At 41.2% G+C, this 16,432-nt stretch overlaps 1 protein-coding gene across 6 annotated transcripts in view; it reads right to left on the bottom strand.

Annotated features, from left to right (window-relative positions):
- Nucleotides 1–16,432, bottom strand: part of DLGAP1 (DLG associated protein 1) — a 414,737-nt gene that overhangs the window by 81,581 nt on the left and 316,724 nt on the right. For all 6 annotated transcript variants that reach the window (XM_039548527.1, XM_039548528.1, XM_039548526.1 and 3 more), the window contains 2 exons: nt 12,623–12,800; nt 10,199–10,439 (listed from right to left, as the gene is read on the bottom strand). In XM_039548527.1, the coding sequence (XP_039404461.1) occupies nt 10,199–10,439; nt 12,623–12,800 (419 nt within the window). The remainder of the gene's footprint in view (nt 1–10,198; nt 10,440–12,622; nt 12,801–16,432) is intronic.

Below are 16,432 nucleotides of genomic sequence, written 5' to 3'. Positions count from 1 at the left end.
TTTGAAGTGCAGGCCACATTTCTGTTTTACAAAATTCTTCTGGACCTACATTGCTACTCAAAATCTGGTTTTTTTCCTTTGTCCTTCTCCTTCCCCTTTTATCACTTCTTCTCACCTTTTTTTTACTTAACCATCAAACTCTTCAATGGAAAGGAGGAATGCTGAATTAGAAAAAAAAAGCGTTAAGAATAAGAACTGCTGTAACTGCTACTTATTTACAGATACACATTTTCTCCAGTGGTGCATGTGACCTGTAGGGTGGGCTATTGTATTCTATAAAAAAAAAAAAAAAAAATCCAACCCCCATGTTTTCAGGCTCAGTACCCCTTCACCCTACAGGTATTACTCAACCATCCCACACAAACTCAGAGGACGTACAACCAACCTTTGCACTCAGTGAGAGTCTTCTCAACTGAAGAAGCAGTAAGCATCCTCCATGAGAGAGATACTTATCTTCTCAGTAAGCAGACAGAAATAGAAAAAGGCTCTCAGGACTGCAGCATGTATTTGAAGTCCAGGAAAGGGGATGACTGGCAATATAAATCAGATTATGGGAGGGAGTTCTTACTCATAATGCCCTGTGCAATCTGTGGAAGTACGCGACACCGGAACAGATGTTGATGTGCTGCAGGCTGCAGAGTCTGTGCAGACAAGGAGTGCCTGTTTAAGCATTAACCCTGCAGGTAGCTGATGTGAGGTTAAACACAACTGCCTATTTACACAAAATTACACTGTACACATCTGGGTAAAAGTGATGCAGGAAAAGAAGATTTAGGAAGACTGTATGTTGCTGTAGGTATTGGAAATCTTAACTAATGACTCCTTGTCCTCACTTACCTCCTTTTTTTTTCTGAAAGGACAATAACCATTTTGGTCTTAGCTGTGCATTAATCTAACTTCTAACATGATCTAACTTCCCCATAGCCACATCCCAAATAGGGCAAGACAAGCTTCCTTGGAAGTATGTAACAAGACAATAACTGACTTCACCTAGATCAGAGCATGCAGCCCTGCCAACCCCACTATCAGAGCTTCCAACACAGATGCAATACTCCCTTCACCCCTCCTCCATCTCTCTGGAACCCCTCTTCTTTTGCTTTTACCTTTTTTTAAAAAAAGAGACAAATGGTAAAATGTCACATGAGCATCCAGGGGGCTGTATGAGATAAGACAGTGTAAGGCCATGGCACCAGGTGACAAGTAGTTCTGTCACTTGGGTGCAAATTACCCTTCATGCAAAATGGAAAGCAGCAGATTTTCTCAGGACTTCCTGAGGCAGTCAGATTGAGGCTCATGGAGGAGTTGGGTTTTATTCATAGCTTGGTTATTTTGGTCTAGTAGACCCTGATTTTTTCTGCCACAGATCTACATAATTTCATTTGATTCTTCATGAAGTTCAGAAGAAAGTTAAAAGAAATTGAGAGAAAAAAATTTCAAAACAGAAATAGCCTGCCAGCATTTGTTTTGCTATCCTATTACAATATCCTGACTTCCATCTAAACCTTTCCATCTACATTTTACTTTAGCTAAAGACAGAATTAATTTGAAAATTTTTACAGGAAAGAGAATGGTGATCGAGACACCATCATCTTGACTCTGCAGAGACAAAAATTAGGCATCTTCCTCAACAGAGCAGGCAAGAGATCTGTCACAGTAGAGGGTTCTGTGGTATTATTTATTGGTTTTTGGTTATTTTTTTCCCTCCTCTGATAGCTTAGCGCAAATCCTTGATCAAAGCAACTAGGAATTGTTCTGCTCAGATGGCTTACTGCATTTTAAGTGGAATGCAATTTAACACCCTCCCATCTGACCAAAGCTAAATTCAGTAAGGAAAAACAATTTCCAAAGACCAACACATCCATTTCCCCCTCTAGAGGCCAGACAAAGGTTGTGGCATTAGAACAGATTACCAACATCTGCCTACAGTGTGCTTTTCATAAAAGGAACCATTAGATTCTGATGGCAGCTAGACTGTCTCTCTTTGCAAAATAGCGTTAGGTGTTTTCCAGATCCCAGTATTTGAGTTGCCTTGTGCTCGTTATTGAGCATTGTAAGAAGCAGCGCAGTGAGACTGGTGTAATAGCAAGAAATAAAAAGAGTAAATCACATCTCTGTGTATACTTCAGAGGTTCTGCAATTTATTTTTAATGTGCCGTTTTCTTTGCTGCCACGTTTCCTTTGGGTTTGTCTGTGATATTATTAAAGAAACAAAGCAGTGTTTCGTGCAAAAAGTGGTTAATAATGTACGCACCCCACAGTCTACCATAGCTTCAAAGAGCCAATTACTGTTACACTGTTGCATAAACACATATTTAGGAAGCATGAAAATGTGCAACTATTTACAGGATTCAGTACCTAATACATCATATTTGAGTTCCAAAATGGGAATTACTGACATGATGAAATATAATGGCTCCAAACAAATTGCTCTACTACAAGAAGGGCCCTGCAGAGCTGTACTCATTAAACACACTTATTAAAAATCCTTAGTTTTTTGAAATAAAAAATCACTCAGTCACTCAAAAAAGTTCATCCTCACCAAGTATCTCATCTGTAACTTCTTGGAAAATCCTATGGCTCAAGAGAGCTTTGCAAGTATTATACCTGGGGAAAACCAAAACATTGACGTTTGTCTTACAATGATGTGGAACTTAGTGAAGTTGAATGGCAGCACATGGCTGGAGATTGCACAGTAGCACAAACTAAAAAGAAAAAACTGAGTTATTTTTACACACTGGATGTATTAATTAAGCATAGCCTCTTTAGGAATGAGGCCTAAGTCCTGCTTCCCAAAAGACAACTGTAGTTAAAAGCACATTAGCCTATTTTAGGAAAATGGTAGGAATTATTACTCAAAATGTGATCTCATTATATAAATTGGGGCATGTCTTCAGCTACTGATTCAGCTCATTTCTGTCACTGCCATCATAAAAACACTGCAATGGAAATAAGCTGGAACAAAGAAAGATTCTGGTCTTTGTTGTATTTTTCCATAAAGTCAAAATTTAATTATTTGCTCTACAGCTAAGAAATGATGTATCTCTAATTCTCAGAGTTCTGAGAATTAGAGCAATGACCAGTTCCTGAGAGCAGCATTTTGGGATAAAGGTTATATTGCCCTCTCACCATTTAAAAATGGAAAAGGACTGTGGTTTTATTTTTTTATTTTTTTTAAATTTTATCCTGCTGCACATTCCACCCATTAGTTTGCAATTACAAGCTGGTGCTGCTATGAGAAACCTGCTTCCTTGTGATGTGTTTCTAGGCATATCTCAAAGAAGGTTGGTTCCTACCTTCAAGTCAGGTAACACTGTCCCCAAAACCACAGATGCACAAGTCTGCTGAGTCAGAGGTGCTGAAATCACGTCAGCCTTGCCCTGCACCTGAGTTTGCTCTTTGGACACCAGATCTGAGCCAAACTGCTGGCCCTGTCTGAGGCAGACCTGTCAGCCAGCCCAAAGCTGCTGGAAAAGGGCAAATTTGCCTTGCAGCATTGAGCAGGAGAGACTGTTTCCACAGCTTCTTGGATCGTGGAAAAATCACTGCGGTTTCACGCTTGTTTACGGGGTTAGAAAAATAGTAATTCTCAGCTAATGAGACTTGAGGCATGCAGTGCTCAGTCAGCAGAACAACTTTTAAATCACTGTTTTGCTTGTAATGACTTCCTGTACATTTGTTATGGTACATCAAGTGGCATTTTTTCTCAGCTAGGTGCTGGACGTTCAGGTGCTGTAATACACAGGCATGGCTGCAGGCCCATCAGGGCACTTCCACAAGAACGTGCACACCAGCAGGATGGGGTACACAATCATGGGATCAGGACTCTCTCACTGCTTTAGCACACTGAGGGGGTCTCCATGAAACTGGGGTCCTGAATATCCCTACAAAAATCTCCAGTAGTGGTGCATCAGATAACACAGCCACCTAGTCTGAAACTAAAGCAGAGTTCAAATCCAAACATGCTCTGTACACCTTTAGGGAGAACTGTGTCAGTCTGAACACCTGAAATGATTATCACATTTTGTGTGTGCAATATAATAGAAAGAAACGAATTAATGGGAAAATGAATTTAAGCACATTCCCTACAAATATATACAAAGGGCTTCCATAAGATTTTTCATATCTGTAAAGAAATTAATGCAAGATTAACAAATAATGAAACATTACATTTTAAGTAACTAATCCCTGCATCCTCTTTATTTGTGCTCCACTTCATAAGAAATGCACTTAATAGCTCTTTGCACAGAACAATAGGGATTTCTGTTACAGTTCTCCTTCTCCTCTAAAATCATGCCTTTTCCCATTTCATTTGAGACTATCAGCTCACAGGTCTGATGGCCATCCTATTCCCAGCATCACAAAAGGCCTCCAGGGTCCTGCAAAGCAGCAGGCTGAGCAGCACAAGGCAGTGTATCCTTGCACCAAGAACTGCTGACTGCATGCCAGGCTTTGCCAAAGCACAGCTGGAAGTTTGAGGGAGGTGTAGTCCTGGTGAGGCCGTATCTGAAACGTGTGCCCAGTGTGGTGCTCCCCAGCATGAGAGACATACGGACACTGACAGAGTTGGTGGGGCAGGAGTATGAGGTACCTGTTTTCAACCTTGGAGATGTCCAATTGGACAAATGGAAAAGTTGACCAAACAAGTGCTGTCTGAACAAAAGAGCAGAGTTGTTCCATGTTTCTGGAAGTGTTCACAAAGTAAGACAAGATACTCCTTCAAGACATTTTAAGCCTGCAGTTGTGAATAACTAAGGTCTTTCTCACATTCTTACCTCACTATGAGCCTTAGCCCAAGTGTTTAGAAGCATATCAAGCAAATAAAGAATAAGGATAGTAAGCAAAGATTGAATACCAAAAGGTAATACTGGTTTTTCACTCCCTGTATTTGAAACACATTTGTAACTTTGGAAACCACTGTAAACTCCTCCAAACAATGTTTTCAGAGGTAGAAAAAAATAATTAGGTCATGGCCTACAAAACAATGTTCTTTTCTCACCCTGTCTAAATTTCTCATTAAAAACCTTCAGTGGCTTCATAAAAATGTTTTTTTTTTGGTGTAATGTGGAGCTTAATATTCATCAAGCTGACTACTGGGATAGATGAGATGAAACTTGTATTAGCTACAGTCAGACACCTCTGAAATTGGAAACAATGTTCTCCTCCAAGGTCAGCTCCTCATTAGTAAAGGAAAATATTTGTAAGTGCTGATTTAAGCAATTTGATAGCAGATCCAAAGGCAGAACAGATTTCAGGATTATTCAAGGAAAGAGAAGAAATGAACCATGTAAATTCTTTGTCAAACAGTTTTCTACAATCTTCAGATTTATTTTAAGGTTCAATATCTGCATGAAGGCCTTAATGTAGTTATATTTCTTCAGATCTTCTGTGGAAAGATCTTAATTTTGGTACAGATCCAGAAACCAACCTTAGCTTCAACTGGAAATCACATGTGAAATCCTAATTCTTTGTTTCCTTTTGAGCAGGGCAGTCTCTAAAAGGATAGCTCTGAGGAATCCAAAAGACTTGGACACACCTGGCATACACTCAGTTACGGCTTCCTTATCCACAGGATTTGATTTTATTTTTGAATTCTGCCTGGCACAAGTCAGTTTTTAGACTCGCTTGCATTTTATATGCTTATTTATTTATTCATTTACTTTCATTGGCTGGGCAGCCCCTTAGAGATTTTCCACAAAATACCTGACTGGTCTTGCCCAGACATTCCAAGGAATGGAAGGAAAATGGTTTGCTCAGCTGGAAGACTATAATTAGCATATACTGTGGTAACTCTCTGTCCTTCTCTAACCTGCTGGCTACACAGCACGATTTCCTTGGGATTTTTATTTATTTTGCTTTTAAGCAGAAGTGTAATATTACTGAGAATCACCAGATGGCATTGCTGCAGATAACTCTGATACTTCTCTTCACCTAACTCTACAGAGGATAGGTACTGAATTGCAATCTAGTGCAGAGTTTTTCCTGATGTTACTACTTGAGCTCTGTCAGAGAGATATCATTACATACTTGTATATTATGCTATATTATATATTTGTAGGCAAGTGTGCTCATGCCTGAGCCCTCACAATGTCATAAGGTTTGTTTGCAGCCAAGGATGATGCACGGCTACACAGGCAAAGTTTAGAAAGACAGACACAATAAGTGTGGGAGAAAGGTGTTCTTTGGACTACTTTAACATTTCATTGCTTCTTAATGACTGTATTCTTCGTGTTCATTGAAATGATTTACAGACTTAAAATTGTTAAAAGGCTACTTATTTAGTAACTGTATTTGTTGGCCAAAGAGATTCAGCTACAACAGTTGCATCTGCAAATAACCTGGGATCAAATTATGTAATAACTCACAGCTCATTAAACTCCTCTGAAGAGATCAAATGACCTGGGTGTTAATTTTTAGTGCAGCCTATGGTGTATAACATATGTCAGCACTTCAGAGCTGCTCTCCCTCCCAGCCTGCACAGCCCTGCTCCCAGGGATGGCCCCAGTCAGGATGCAGCTGCCTCCATGTGTACCACTGATGCTGAGAGAGCAAATACGAGGGTGAATGGAGCTTTTCAACTGACTAGCTTTCAAGGCATGATGAAATTGTGACACAGAACTTATTTATAATTCCATATAAAGTGTCAACATTGCATTTTCTCTTCCCCATTTCAAAATCCTTCGTTTAAAAACAAGGATAAAAGGAGTTTGTAGCCAGGTGGGGTGTTGGAAGGAAAGGCTTAAAACTGTAAGATTTGGTGTGGAGGGAATAGTTTTTGCTCAAAGTGACCTTGCAGCTGGGAATGCTAAGAATGTCAGTGTGGGAAAACTCCATTTACTATGCCTAGTGTTGTTCATCCTCTGCTGGTTTTGAGAAGTAGAATTCCTGTGTAGAGACAACACACTCACAGACATGCTTGAGCTTCCTGCTGGAAGTGAGATATCATAAAAGCACAGCTTTGTGATAAATTGCATGTGTGCAAAGCCCTTTGATATCTGGGGGAGGCAGTAGGTCCCCCCATCACTGGGTGCTAGGATGAACTGAGCCTAATAGATCCTGTGCCCCTGTGTGTCTCTTCCCTAGGATGAACTAAGCCTAACACAGCCCATGTCCCAGTATGTCTCTGCTGCCCAGTGATGTTGCTGAGGTAATGAAATAACCCTACTCTTTGCACTTCAGCTGTGGTTTGGTGGTTGCCATCGTTATCTGCATATGTTGACTCACACATGGATATTGACCTCTTCTCCCAGGGCAACCAGAGACAGGATGAGAGGACATAGTCCTAAACTGTGCCAGGGAAGGTTTAGGTTGGACATCAGGAGGAACTTTGGTGGCAGACTTTCGTGAGGTTAAGATTTGCCTCTCCAATCACAGTGTAACATTTCACTCCTTTGGTGACATCAGGTTTGTTCCTCCACCTCCATTTTTACTCTTGGGCTCAGTTTCATTCAGCTGCAGTCACCCCTCAGTGTTCCCACAGCAGCGCTACGGTCAGTGCAGGCTGCAGAGGCCTCCACCTGGGAAGCCACCCTTAGGTGAGCTCTGTGCCATAGTGAGTGCACAAGCACCAGATTTATGGTTAGATTGGGCACATCCTCAAGAACTGAGCTGGAAAGCTGTGGATCATTGCTCTAGAGGAACAATTTTGAATCCAGTAAACAGACTGATGTCTTTTCCACCATCATCAAGCTGGTATTTTCCCAGACTTTCAGCAGTCAAAGAGATTCTCAATATCAGCATATGATCACAGCTTTCTGTATTAGTGAATTAAAAGCCATGTCCTAGAGGGAATTGCTAATGTTGATGAAAGGAATCTTTCTTGGTTGAACAGGCAGAGATGCTTTAGGGGCAGGAGGACTGTTCTCTCATTTGGGGATGTTAAATCCATCTTTGGATCGTAACTGTCCCCATGTCTCCCACAAAAGCATTTGCAACATCACCTCAGTGGAGATAAACCTGAGATACTGTTCTCCTTTCTTCATGTCTGCCTAGTTGTTGTGCCATTTCCCATTTTATTGAAGCAGATATTAATAGAAACCATCAGCAGTGCCTTTCACATTTCTCTTCTGTGAGCCAGGCACAGGCAACACCAAGGTAGTCAATACAGATGCTTTTGAATGGAATTAATTCAATTCTAATCCCAATTAAACATAGTAGTATGTAAGTCAGGTAGTAAAAGAGACAAGTTGTCTGAAATGCTACCAGTGGAAGGGATGGGCCCTTGGAGCTCAAAATTAAAAAATGAAAAGGTAACTCAGTAAATTCCCACAGCAGAAAATAGGTACCTATAGCAGTCTTTAAATGCTTCTATGCACATCCAAAGGGAGCACTGCAAATCATTCCTCTCTGCTTTTAACGGCCTGACTACAGAAGCAATAACCCAAGACATACTCACTGGATTATGTTTTTCAATAACACAGTTTTGTTCATAATTTTTAAAATAAAGCCAGCTACCCAGAGACTAGATCAGGCCTCTGTAGTTTCACTACAAAAAAGGGACCATAAACAAGAGATAGTCTATGGTACAGATTTTCCTCTTTCATGTTTTCCAGGGTTTTTGGCTGACACAAACAGCCAACCTTCTCCATTTATACACCATCATCCCCAGACAGAGGCATAATTTTCCTAAGTGACAGGAACAACCTCTTACATACAGATAATGAAACAAGAGTTGCTCTCTTCTGTATTAATGATCACAGTTGTTTTTATAAAGGAAAAGTGTTATCAAAGCCATTCTCACAGAACAGAAAACCCTCTTTGGGACCAACCCAAGCTGATCTAACAAAGACGAATGCACACTGAAAAATCCCTGAAAACTCACATCCTTCAACTTTTGCCTCAGTATACATTTGACACAAACTAATACCACACAATGATGTAGCACACACCTTATGCAAATCCTGTCTTTGTGATTTGGTGCAAACCCTGTGTGCTCACAAGGGCTATTTCTACAGCAGAAATGTCAGGTGAATACTATTTCTTTAGTGATTTAGATGAGAACTGCTCTGCAGCAGTTGTTAAAAACACTTTGATGTTTGTGATGTAGTGCCAATATATTTCCAACAGTATTTAAACTTGCTACTTTTAGAAAAAAATCTTTAATTTAGCTGAACATTTTTGGTAATAGGATTGAAAGTGTTCTTTGATGACATAAAACAATTGACAAGCGGCTTTAAAAAAGACTTACAAGGAATAAACAACTGCACCTGTGAGATAACACACAAAAGGACAAAAGTTTAAAGAAAGCAGAAATGAAAAAATACAGCAAAAGAGATAGCAGGTACAGTGAAATACATATAATAGTCAGTATTAGTCAAGAATATGATTAGTATATGAACAGTATATGAATAGTAAATGATGCTTGTGTAAAATAGCGGAATGGATGCACAGAAGTCAAAAGAAAGAGGCTCTCTCTCATCCTGCCACAGGGAAGAGCACATACATGTAATGGCTCCTGCCTCTTGCTTTCCTGAATGAGAGAGGCAGATTTGGAATTTGGTTTTACTTGGTTTTTCTTCCCGTTAAGCACTATTTTGGTGACAAAATCTGAAATTCATCATGGTTATTTCCAAAAGAAAAGCAACCTCAAACATTAAAAGGAAGGTTTGAAGTCTCATGTTTACCAAAACCTCTCTCTCTAGCAAGGCTTGAATAGCTGGAACTGCAGAAAGAATGTAACAGCAAAATGCAAACATGCATGTTTTGACCTGAAGACTGCTTCTTCCCTTCTTCATTCTCACATCTTAGATGGGGCCTAGGGAGCTGGAACAGTCTCTTCAAGACAGTAAAAACCACATCCAGTAACTTATAAGATCAGCTCAGCTTTGTGGAAAACCTCAGCAGAGGGACCCTCCTCTGCCTGTCGCAGCCAGCAGAGCTGCTAATCCAGAGCTGCTTTCTTCAGCCTTGCCAAATTGTGATTGCTCTTTTGAGGAGGGCAGTGAGAGAAGACATGACCTTGGACTTCCCTTCTGTGTGCTTTTAGCTCAGAATAAATTAGCTTGGACACAGAAGGAGCCACAACTGCTTCAGCCTTTGTCTGGGTGTGGTTTGAGGCAGATTAGTCTGTCCAGCTCCCTGGTGAAACACAGACTCTCTTACAGGCTTGGTATCTGGCAGAGAAAAGCTTGATCTGATGGAGGTGCACACGGAAGTACCTTCCCTTTCTGCGCCCCTCTGGATTCCCCTCTGTGTTACTCACCAGTACTGCTCTGGATGGTCCTTACTGTGGTGGTTGTACGCGGGGGAGACGAGGAGCGCAGCGATATGCACTCGTCATCCTGGGAGCAGCCCTTCTCAATGGCTCTGACATAGCTGTGGCTCCTCATGCGGAAGCAGCCCGGCATAGGCAGATCCAGCGCTTCCACTGCCTGAGACTCGAGTTCACTGAACACCGACTCGCAGACGGATTCGAACTGACCGTTCACCTCCATCTCACTCACCTGCAGACAGAGACCAGGCAGGGTCAGTGCATCCCGTGCACGGATACTGCACTCCACCTGGTACAAACCCTCTCAAGCTACAGTGGCACAATGGGCAACATCTGTTAGAGGATCCCTTTGAACATGAAGAAAGGTAAATGGGACATCCCATAGCAGCAGTTATGAGGGGGGAAAAAAAACAATGTACAAAAGGGGGAGACATTGGCTTTGGGCAAAGATTCATCGGAGTTTGAGCTGTTGGCTCCAGCTCAAACTGGTGGGAGGCCTGGAGCCCTCATAGCAACATCTGTTTTATGTCACCCTGGGCCCACAGCAGAGGTTGAATGTTTGGTCATTGTGATCACTACGTGTAAAATACAAATCACACTTTTATTGTGGGGTGAGGAAAAAACCAAAAAGGTCACCTTAACCCCAGTACATTATCAATGCAACCCACAGGCAATCACAGTGATAAAAACCTGAGTGGCTGGGAAGCTGGAAGGTAACAAACATTTGGGAAGGGGAGGTTGATAAGAGAACCAACTTTGATGCTGGGGAAAAATGTTTGTAAAACTACATCTCTGGCTGAGAGCAGATGCAAAGGAATCCTTAGACCCTTTGTGCAGCAGACACTAGGTGGTGACAAAGACTCGTTCTCACACTGGTTAAAGAACATTGAAAAACTTCCTGCAGGTCTTAATCTGGAAACCATTTACTTTGGCTTAATTAGTAATGGATGTTCCATGTTTCTAAACTGAGAATTGAGCCCTGAGCTTGGCATTAAAGCACAATAATTATCACTGTAGGAAATCACTTGAGGATTCTGTTAGTTTTCAAGCATGCACAAGGGCAAGTTAGCAGGAAAAGATAAGACTATGTTAGAATGCTAGAAAAAACCCCATTAGAAATTCTCTTCCAGGATTAATGTTACCAAGAAAAATGTTTTGTGGAGTCTGTACATATAACAGAAAACCCTCAGTGAGTAAAACATATATTTTTCAAAGGAAAACTATTTAAAAAAGCATGGCAGAGTAGTAGGTTGTACAACAGAAAGAACAATCTTGCTATGGCAGAGAATATCCAATCCTCAAATAAATATATCTGAATTAATGCATTTTTAAAACAAAAAACCAATTTATTCACGTTGGAAAATGATAACCACTCCTTGGCTGACAGCTCTGTGTGTTAGGTGCGCAGGTAAAGAAGTAACCTGACTTAATGTTCCTGTAGTTGCCTCCAAGACCTGAATTTCTGTGCTGTTTTCTCCTAGATATAGCCAGGCCCTCCTTTTAGAGCATCACCCCATGCCCTATGCAAAGTGCCTCACTACAAAATACATAGGTGAATACTCTTAAGTGTCTAAATATAGAATAGTGCAGAAATTAAAACTACAGCTCCATACTGAACGGCACATGTGTTTGTTATGGCCACAGCTGAAGTCCTGGTGTCACTGATGTCACGCACTTTTTTTGACAGTGCAATGACTTGATATGCCAGTCATAAAGGATCAGTATCTGGCACCACAAATCCTGTCTGCTGCAATTCTGGACTAGTGTAAGGAAGTTCTTTCATCCAAGTGATTTACCCAAATGATCCCCTTAAGCTAACAAGCCAAAAATCATAGCAAGGAGCTAGAGGAAGTAGCAGATTAACTACTGGCCCTCTGCCCTGTGGTGTGCTGGCACTTTTGCACTTCTTTTAGATCTGTTCCCTATGAACTCAACTGTACAAGCATGCTGAATGCAAGCACAGGCTATTTTATAACATTAAAACTCATAAACTGAATCTCTCACAATGGACTTCATTTTTCTTCTTGTTTTGGAGCGTGAAGATCTCTTACAGGATTTTAAGGGCAAAAATACAGACAGAACTTTGTGCTTAATACATATACTGCAACATTTGTACCATTTAGGTGAAAAGTTTGAAGGTAAAGAATGCATAAAATAGCATAAAGAAACTAAAACTTCTAATAAAATTGTGGAATACAAACTATTAACCGCTTAATTTTCCTTTAGCATCTCACTCAGCATATGAATATTTTTTTGAGGCATTCAAAATTTTTGATTTGGCAAGATCCTTAAGAGAATCCTGTTTAAAGACAATGTTGGTGAGTAGCACTTAAAGCAAAATCAAGTTTCTCCTATTGCAAGCAGTGTCCAGCATGACACCTACTCTCCAGGCTGCCCCAGGTGCACATCACCCACCTGGCTGATGGTGCTCATGGCTCTCATGTAGCTCTCGTTGCGGGAGCGGAACTTGGGGGACGTCAGCAACCCTGCAGGGTCCAGGCTGTCCAGGCTCCTGTTGATGGAGACTTCGCTCACTGCCCTCAGGTAACTGTGGCTCCGGATCTGAAGCTTTGGTGAGTGTTCACTGGATATCCTGGGAGTTTTGGGTGGGGGAAAAAGAAAAAGAAAGAAAAAAGATATTCCATCAAATCCAAATGGCCTCGCCAGGAGTGAGAATAACCAGACATTTTTCACCTGGAACAGCATGACTTGAACAAGCCATCACACATTCCTTGCATATTTATAAAATAAAGACCATGTCAGTACTTTTATTTGGATTACCCCACCCTTCTATTTGGTGGAAGGAAGAGAGAAGGAAGGAAAGGATTTTCTTTTCATGTTTTTGTAAACCATGTCTAAGCATAATGGCAAAATCACTTTCATTTTCTTTACTGACAGCAGAATGGAAAAATTTTACACTGTACTGATAATGACAGCATCCAGCATCCAGCAACCCTCCCCACTATGTGGGACTTTTGAAGTGACAATACTGAAATGACTTCACAAGTTGATTTTAAAAGAGCTAGAGGAGTCATTGAGATGAGCAGCAGAGAAAGCCCTGTGGCCTTACAGAGATGAAAGCAGCAACCACCAAAACCAGCTGGGGAGGCGGATAAAGAAAGAGGAGGCCTGATAGTTAGATCAGCTGGATGATCCTAAACTTATCAGCTGAACGTCCACATCTCGAAATCCTGCTCTTGATGTGACTCTGACGTTCTCGTGTATATACTCGTGGAACGGGACCATTTCTCACGGAGCTTTCAAGGGTGTATAGGCCAATAGGGCAGGCAGATTGTACAAACCATGCAAAATGCACTCATAGTATGCCTTAACCTGGTAAATCATTCCAACAACTTAGGCCACCCGGTAAGGTTTGATATGCTTTAAATTTTATTTTAGACCGGGCTTAAGGCATGAGTTAACAAAATGTATGCTAGGGAAGTAGCTTTACACAACGATGTCAAATTAGAAGTTTAAAAGCCACAGTTGTATTTCTAAAGTGATAACTTTGCCTACTTTTTCAATATAATGACAGGTGAGACGTACAATTAATCAAAACAAAACAAACCCCCCCCGCTTTCCCCAGGGAATTTTTACCTCTGCTGTGTTCCTGCCATAAGTGCTAAGAGTCAGATAGAAATAATCCTCCTCCAGCTAGAAACAACCTGTGAGGTGTTTTATCCTCTGAATGTGCTGGCTAAGTGCTGTCTTCACAATCTGAGGCATCCTATAAAGATGTGAGTCACAAAAAGTGTATGAAATACACACGTATGAAATACAATTAACTTGGGGGATATGTCTTTTGAAAGAACTCATCAATGAATAAAGTATCAAAAGGGTGAATCTTTGATATATTTTTGGATTTTTAAATATTCTTTAAGTATCACAAAGCAAACTAATTAAAATAATAACTAAGTTTTCCATTTTAAAATATAAGTCTCACAGAGATGTTTACAGGTATATGAAAGAAAAATCTGTAACCAAATTACAGGCTTAATCTTTGTCTCCTAGTCTTTAGAAATACATGCACAGCTGACCTGAAAGAAGATAATCCATTTTATGTCTCATTCCTGAAGCATTTGCAGATATTTTGTATTCAAGTGTCTAATGATGGTAATTAGTATCAGCAATTTCCCAGTGGCATGCACAATTCTGGTAATTGTCAATGCATTTTGGGAGGATGATTCCATTGTGTAATCGCTCACCTAAGTAGTTCAGAAACTAGGTCTGTTTCTGAATGGTCCAATACTGTAAGAAAATCGAGGCCATCTCTACAATACCATATTCTCTGGCAGCTAATTACCTACCTAATAAAAATACGTAAACTTATGTTAATTACTTGATACTCCTGTCACAAGATGAAGAGAAAGCCTTTGCTTGCCATTTTCACTGTGCATACAGTGCAGTACAGCAGCCATTTCCATACTCTTTGACTCCTTACATCACTGTAGCGGTTTGGTCCAAAATACTCATTACTGTTTACCTTCTGTGAGATAAGAATTAGGAGAAAAGCAAAGCAGACACCAAACTTGAAAGAATATAAAGAAGTTTATTAACAGACCCAAAAGAGGGAAAAAAAAATAATATCATACCACACCTTCAGAACTCTTCTCCTCCCTTCTCCCACTGACAATGTAAAAAGACAACCCTTGAGATGTTCAGTCTGTTTACCCCTTCTGTAATAGCCTTGTTCAGTCCATTTAGGAAGAGGAGTCTCTCTTGCCCATGCTATGAAAACGTTATCACAACGAGACAGCCGCCCGGGCTGGTTCTTTGCTCACATGTGAGTCCCTTCCACCCGACTTGCAGCTTTTCCCACAACTGCTTTCGAGGGTCCACTCTTGAGCTAATGGGGTACCATTTTAAGGTTGAGCCATTCAGAAACAAAAGTTCTCTTCACCTATCTCTGGGAGCATCATCTCTAAGAATAGAGGCCCTGCTCCTTCCCTGGGAGCAAAGGGTCTTCCTCATCTTCATCTCTAGGACTATCTCTGGGAGCATCTCTAGGAACTGAGGTCTTCCCCTTTCCATGTGGAGCATGGAGTCCTCATTGCTTCCATCTCTCCCTGTTCAAACTTCTCATGAAATTACAGCTGCTTCAGCATCTGCCTATCTCAGCACAGGTGCTTTTGCTCACAAGTACAAGTTGAACGCTCCACCCCCCATGCCTTCATGAAATTACAATGGGTACTCTGATACATCATAGCTTTACAGCAGAATTTCAGCTTTAAGCATCTCCTCTTTCTTCTCCCTCAGGTTTTCAGCTCCTCACAGCACTAAAAGGGTTAATCTCACCTGGGCCTTGCAGCTGGAGCTTATCGTTGTTGGTCACATGATCTTTGGTCGGACAGTGGTGCAGCTTCAGCTGAATCTTGGCCGCACTGGAGAGGGGGAGCTGAGCCGCTCCGGCTGCCCACAGCAGGGATGTGGGAGGGGTTCCGCAGGTGGAACAGGGCCCATTGGCTCCAGGATGGCCGTGGCCTGGCCCAGCCTGGCCCAAGCAGGGCCTGGGCTGGGCCTGCTAGCCCCCACACGGGGCCCACAGCCACCTGTCCCAGCACCGGAAACGAGAGACCGCTCTGCCCAGGGTGTGTCTATTCTTAACTGTGGATCACAGAGGTGGTCACAATTTTAAGTGGTTTAAAGAATTGTCCATATTCAAACTGGCGAGCTGATAGGTTCTGTCAGGTCATAGAGGAGCTGTAAGAACCCCTTTGCAAGAACATCACTTCCAAGACTATGCTTTGCTAACCCATGACAATCACTTGATTCCACATGACAAAACCTGAAGGTTTTTAGAAATCAGAGTAAGTGGTGCTCCAAACAACGCAAAAAAAGGGAGAAAAGTGGTGAAAAGACAATTGTTAGTAATGGTTACATTTATTTACTTCATTTTGGTAACTAACACTAACCATGTAACTCTTGAAAAAAAAATTATTGCCTGTTATTGAATTAAAAAAAAAATAGAATGAATAATTCAACAGACATAGTTTTTCTGATGCATGTGAGCTATTTCACCACGCTGCAGATCTGCAAACTGATCAGCATTGCCTGAAATGCATTTCCTAGATTGATTCAAAATGTGTTTTATGATTATGATGTGAACAGTTTGCTGCCAATATGTGATGTGCAAAATTCAAATAAGCTTGATTAGCTGCCAGTTAGTCAAATATGTCACCTGGGGTTTGTGGCTGCCCACTGATTAGCTGAGCTTGCGAGAAGACT

The sequence above is a fragment of the Corvus cornix genome, chromosome 2 (genome assembly GCF_000738735.6).
Source record: "Corvus cornix cornix isolate S_Up_H32 chromosome 2, ASM73873v5, whole genome shotgun sequence".
Classification (NCBI taxonomy): Eukaryota; Metazoa; Chordata; class Aves; order Passeriformes; family Corvidae; genus Corvus; species Corvus cornix.
This window is presented reverse-complemented; position numbering and strand designations above follow the sequence as displayed.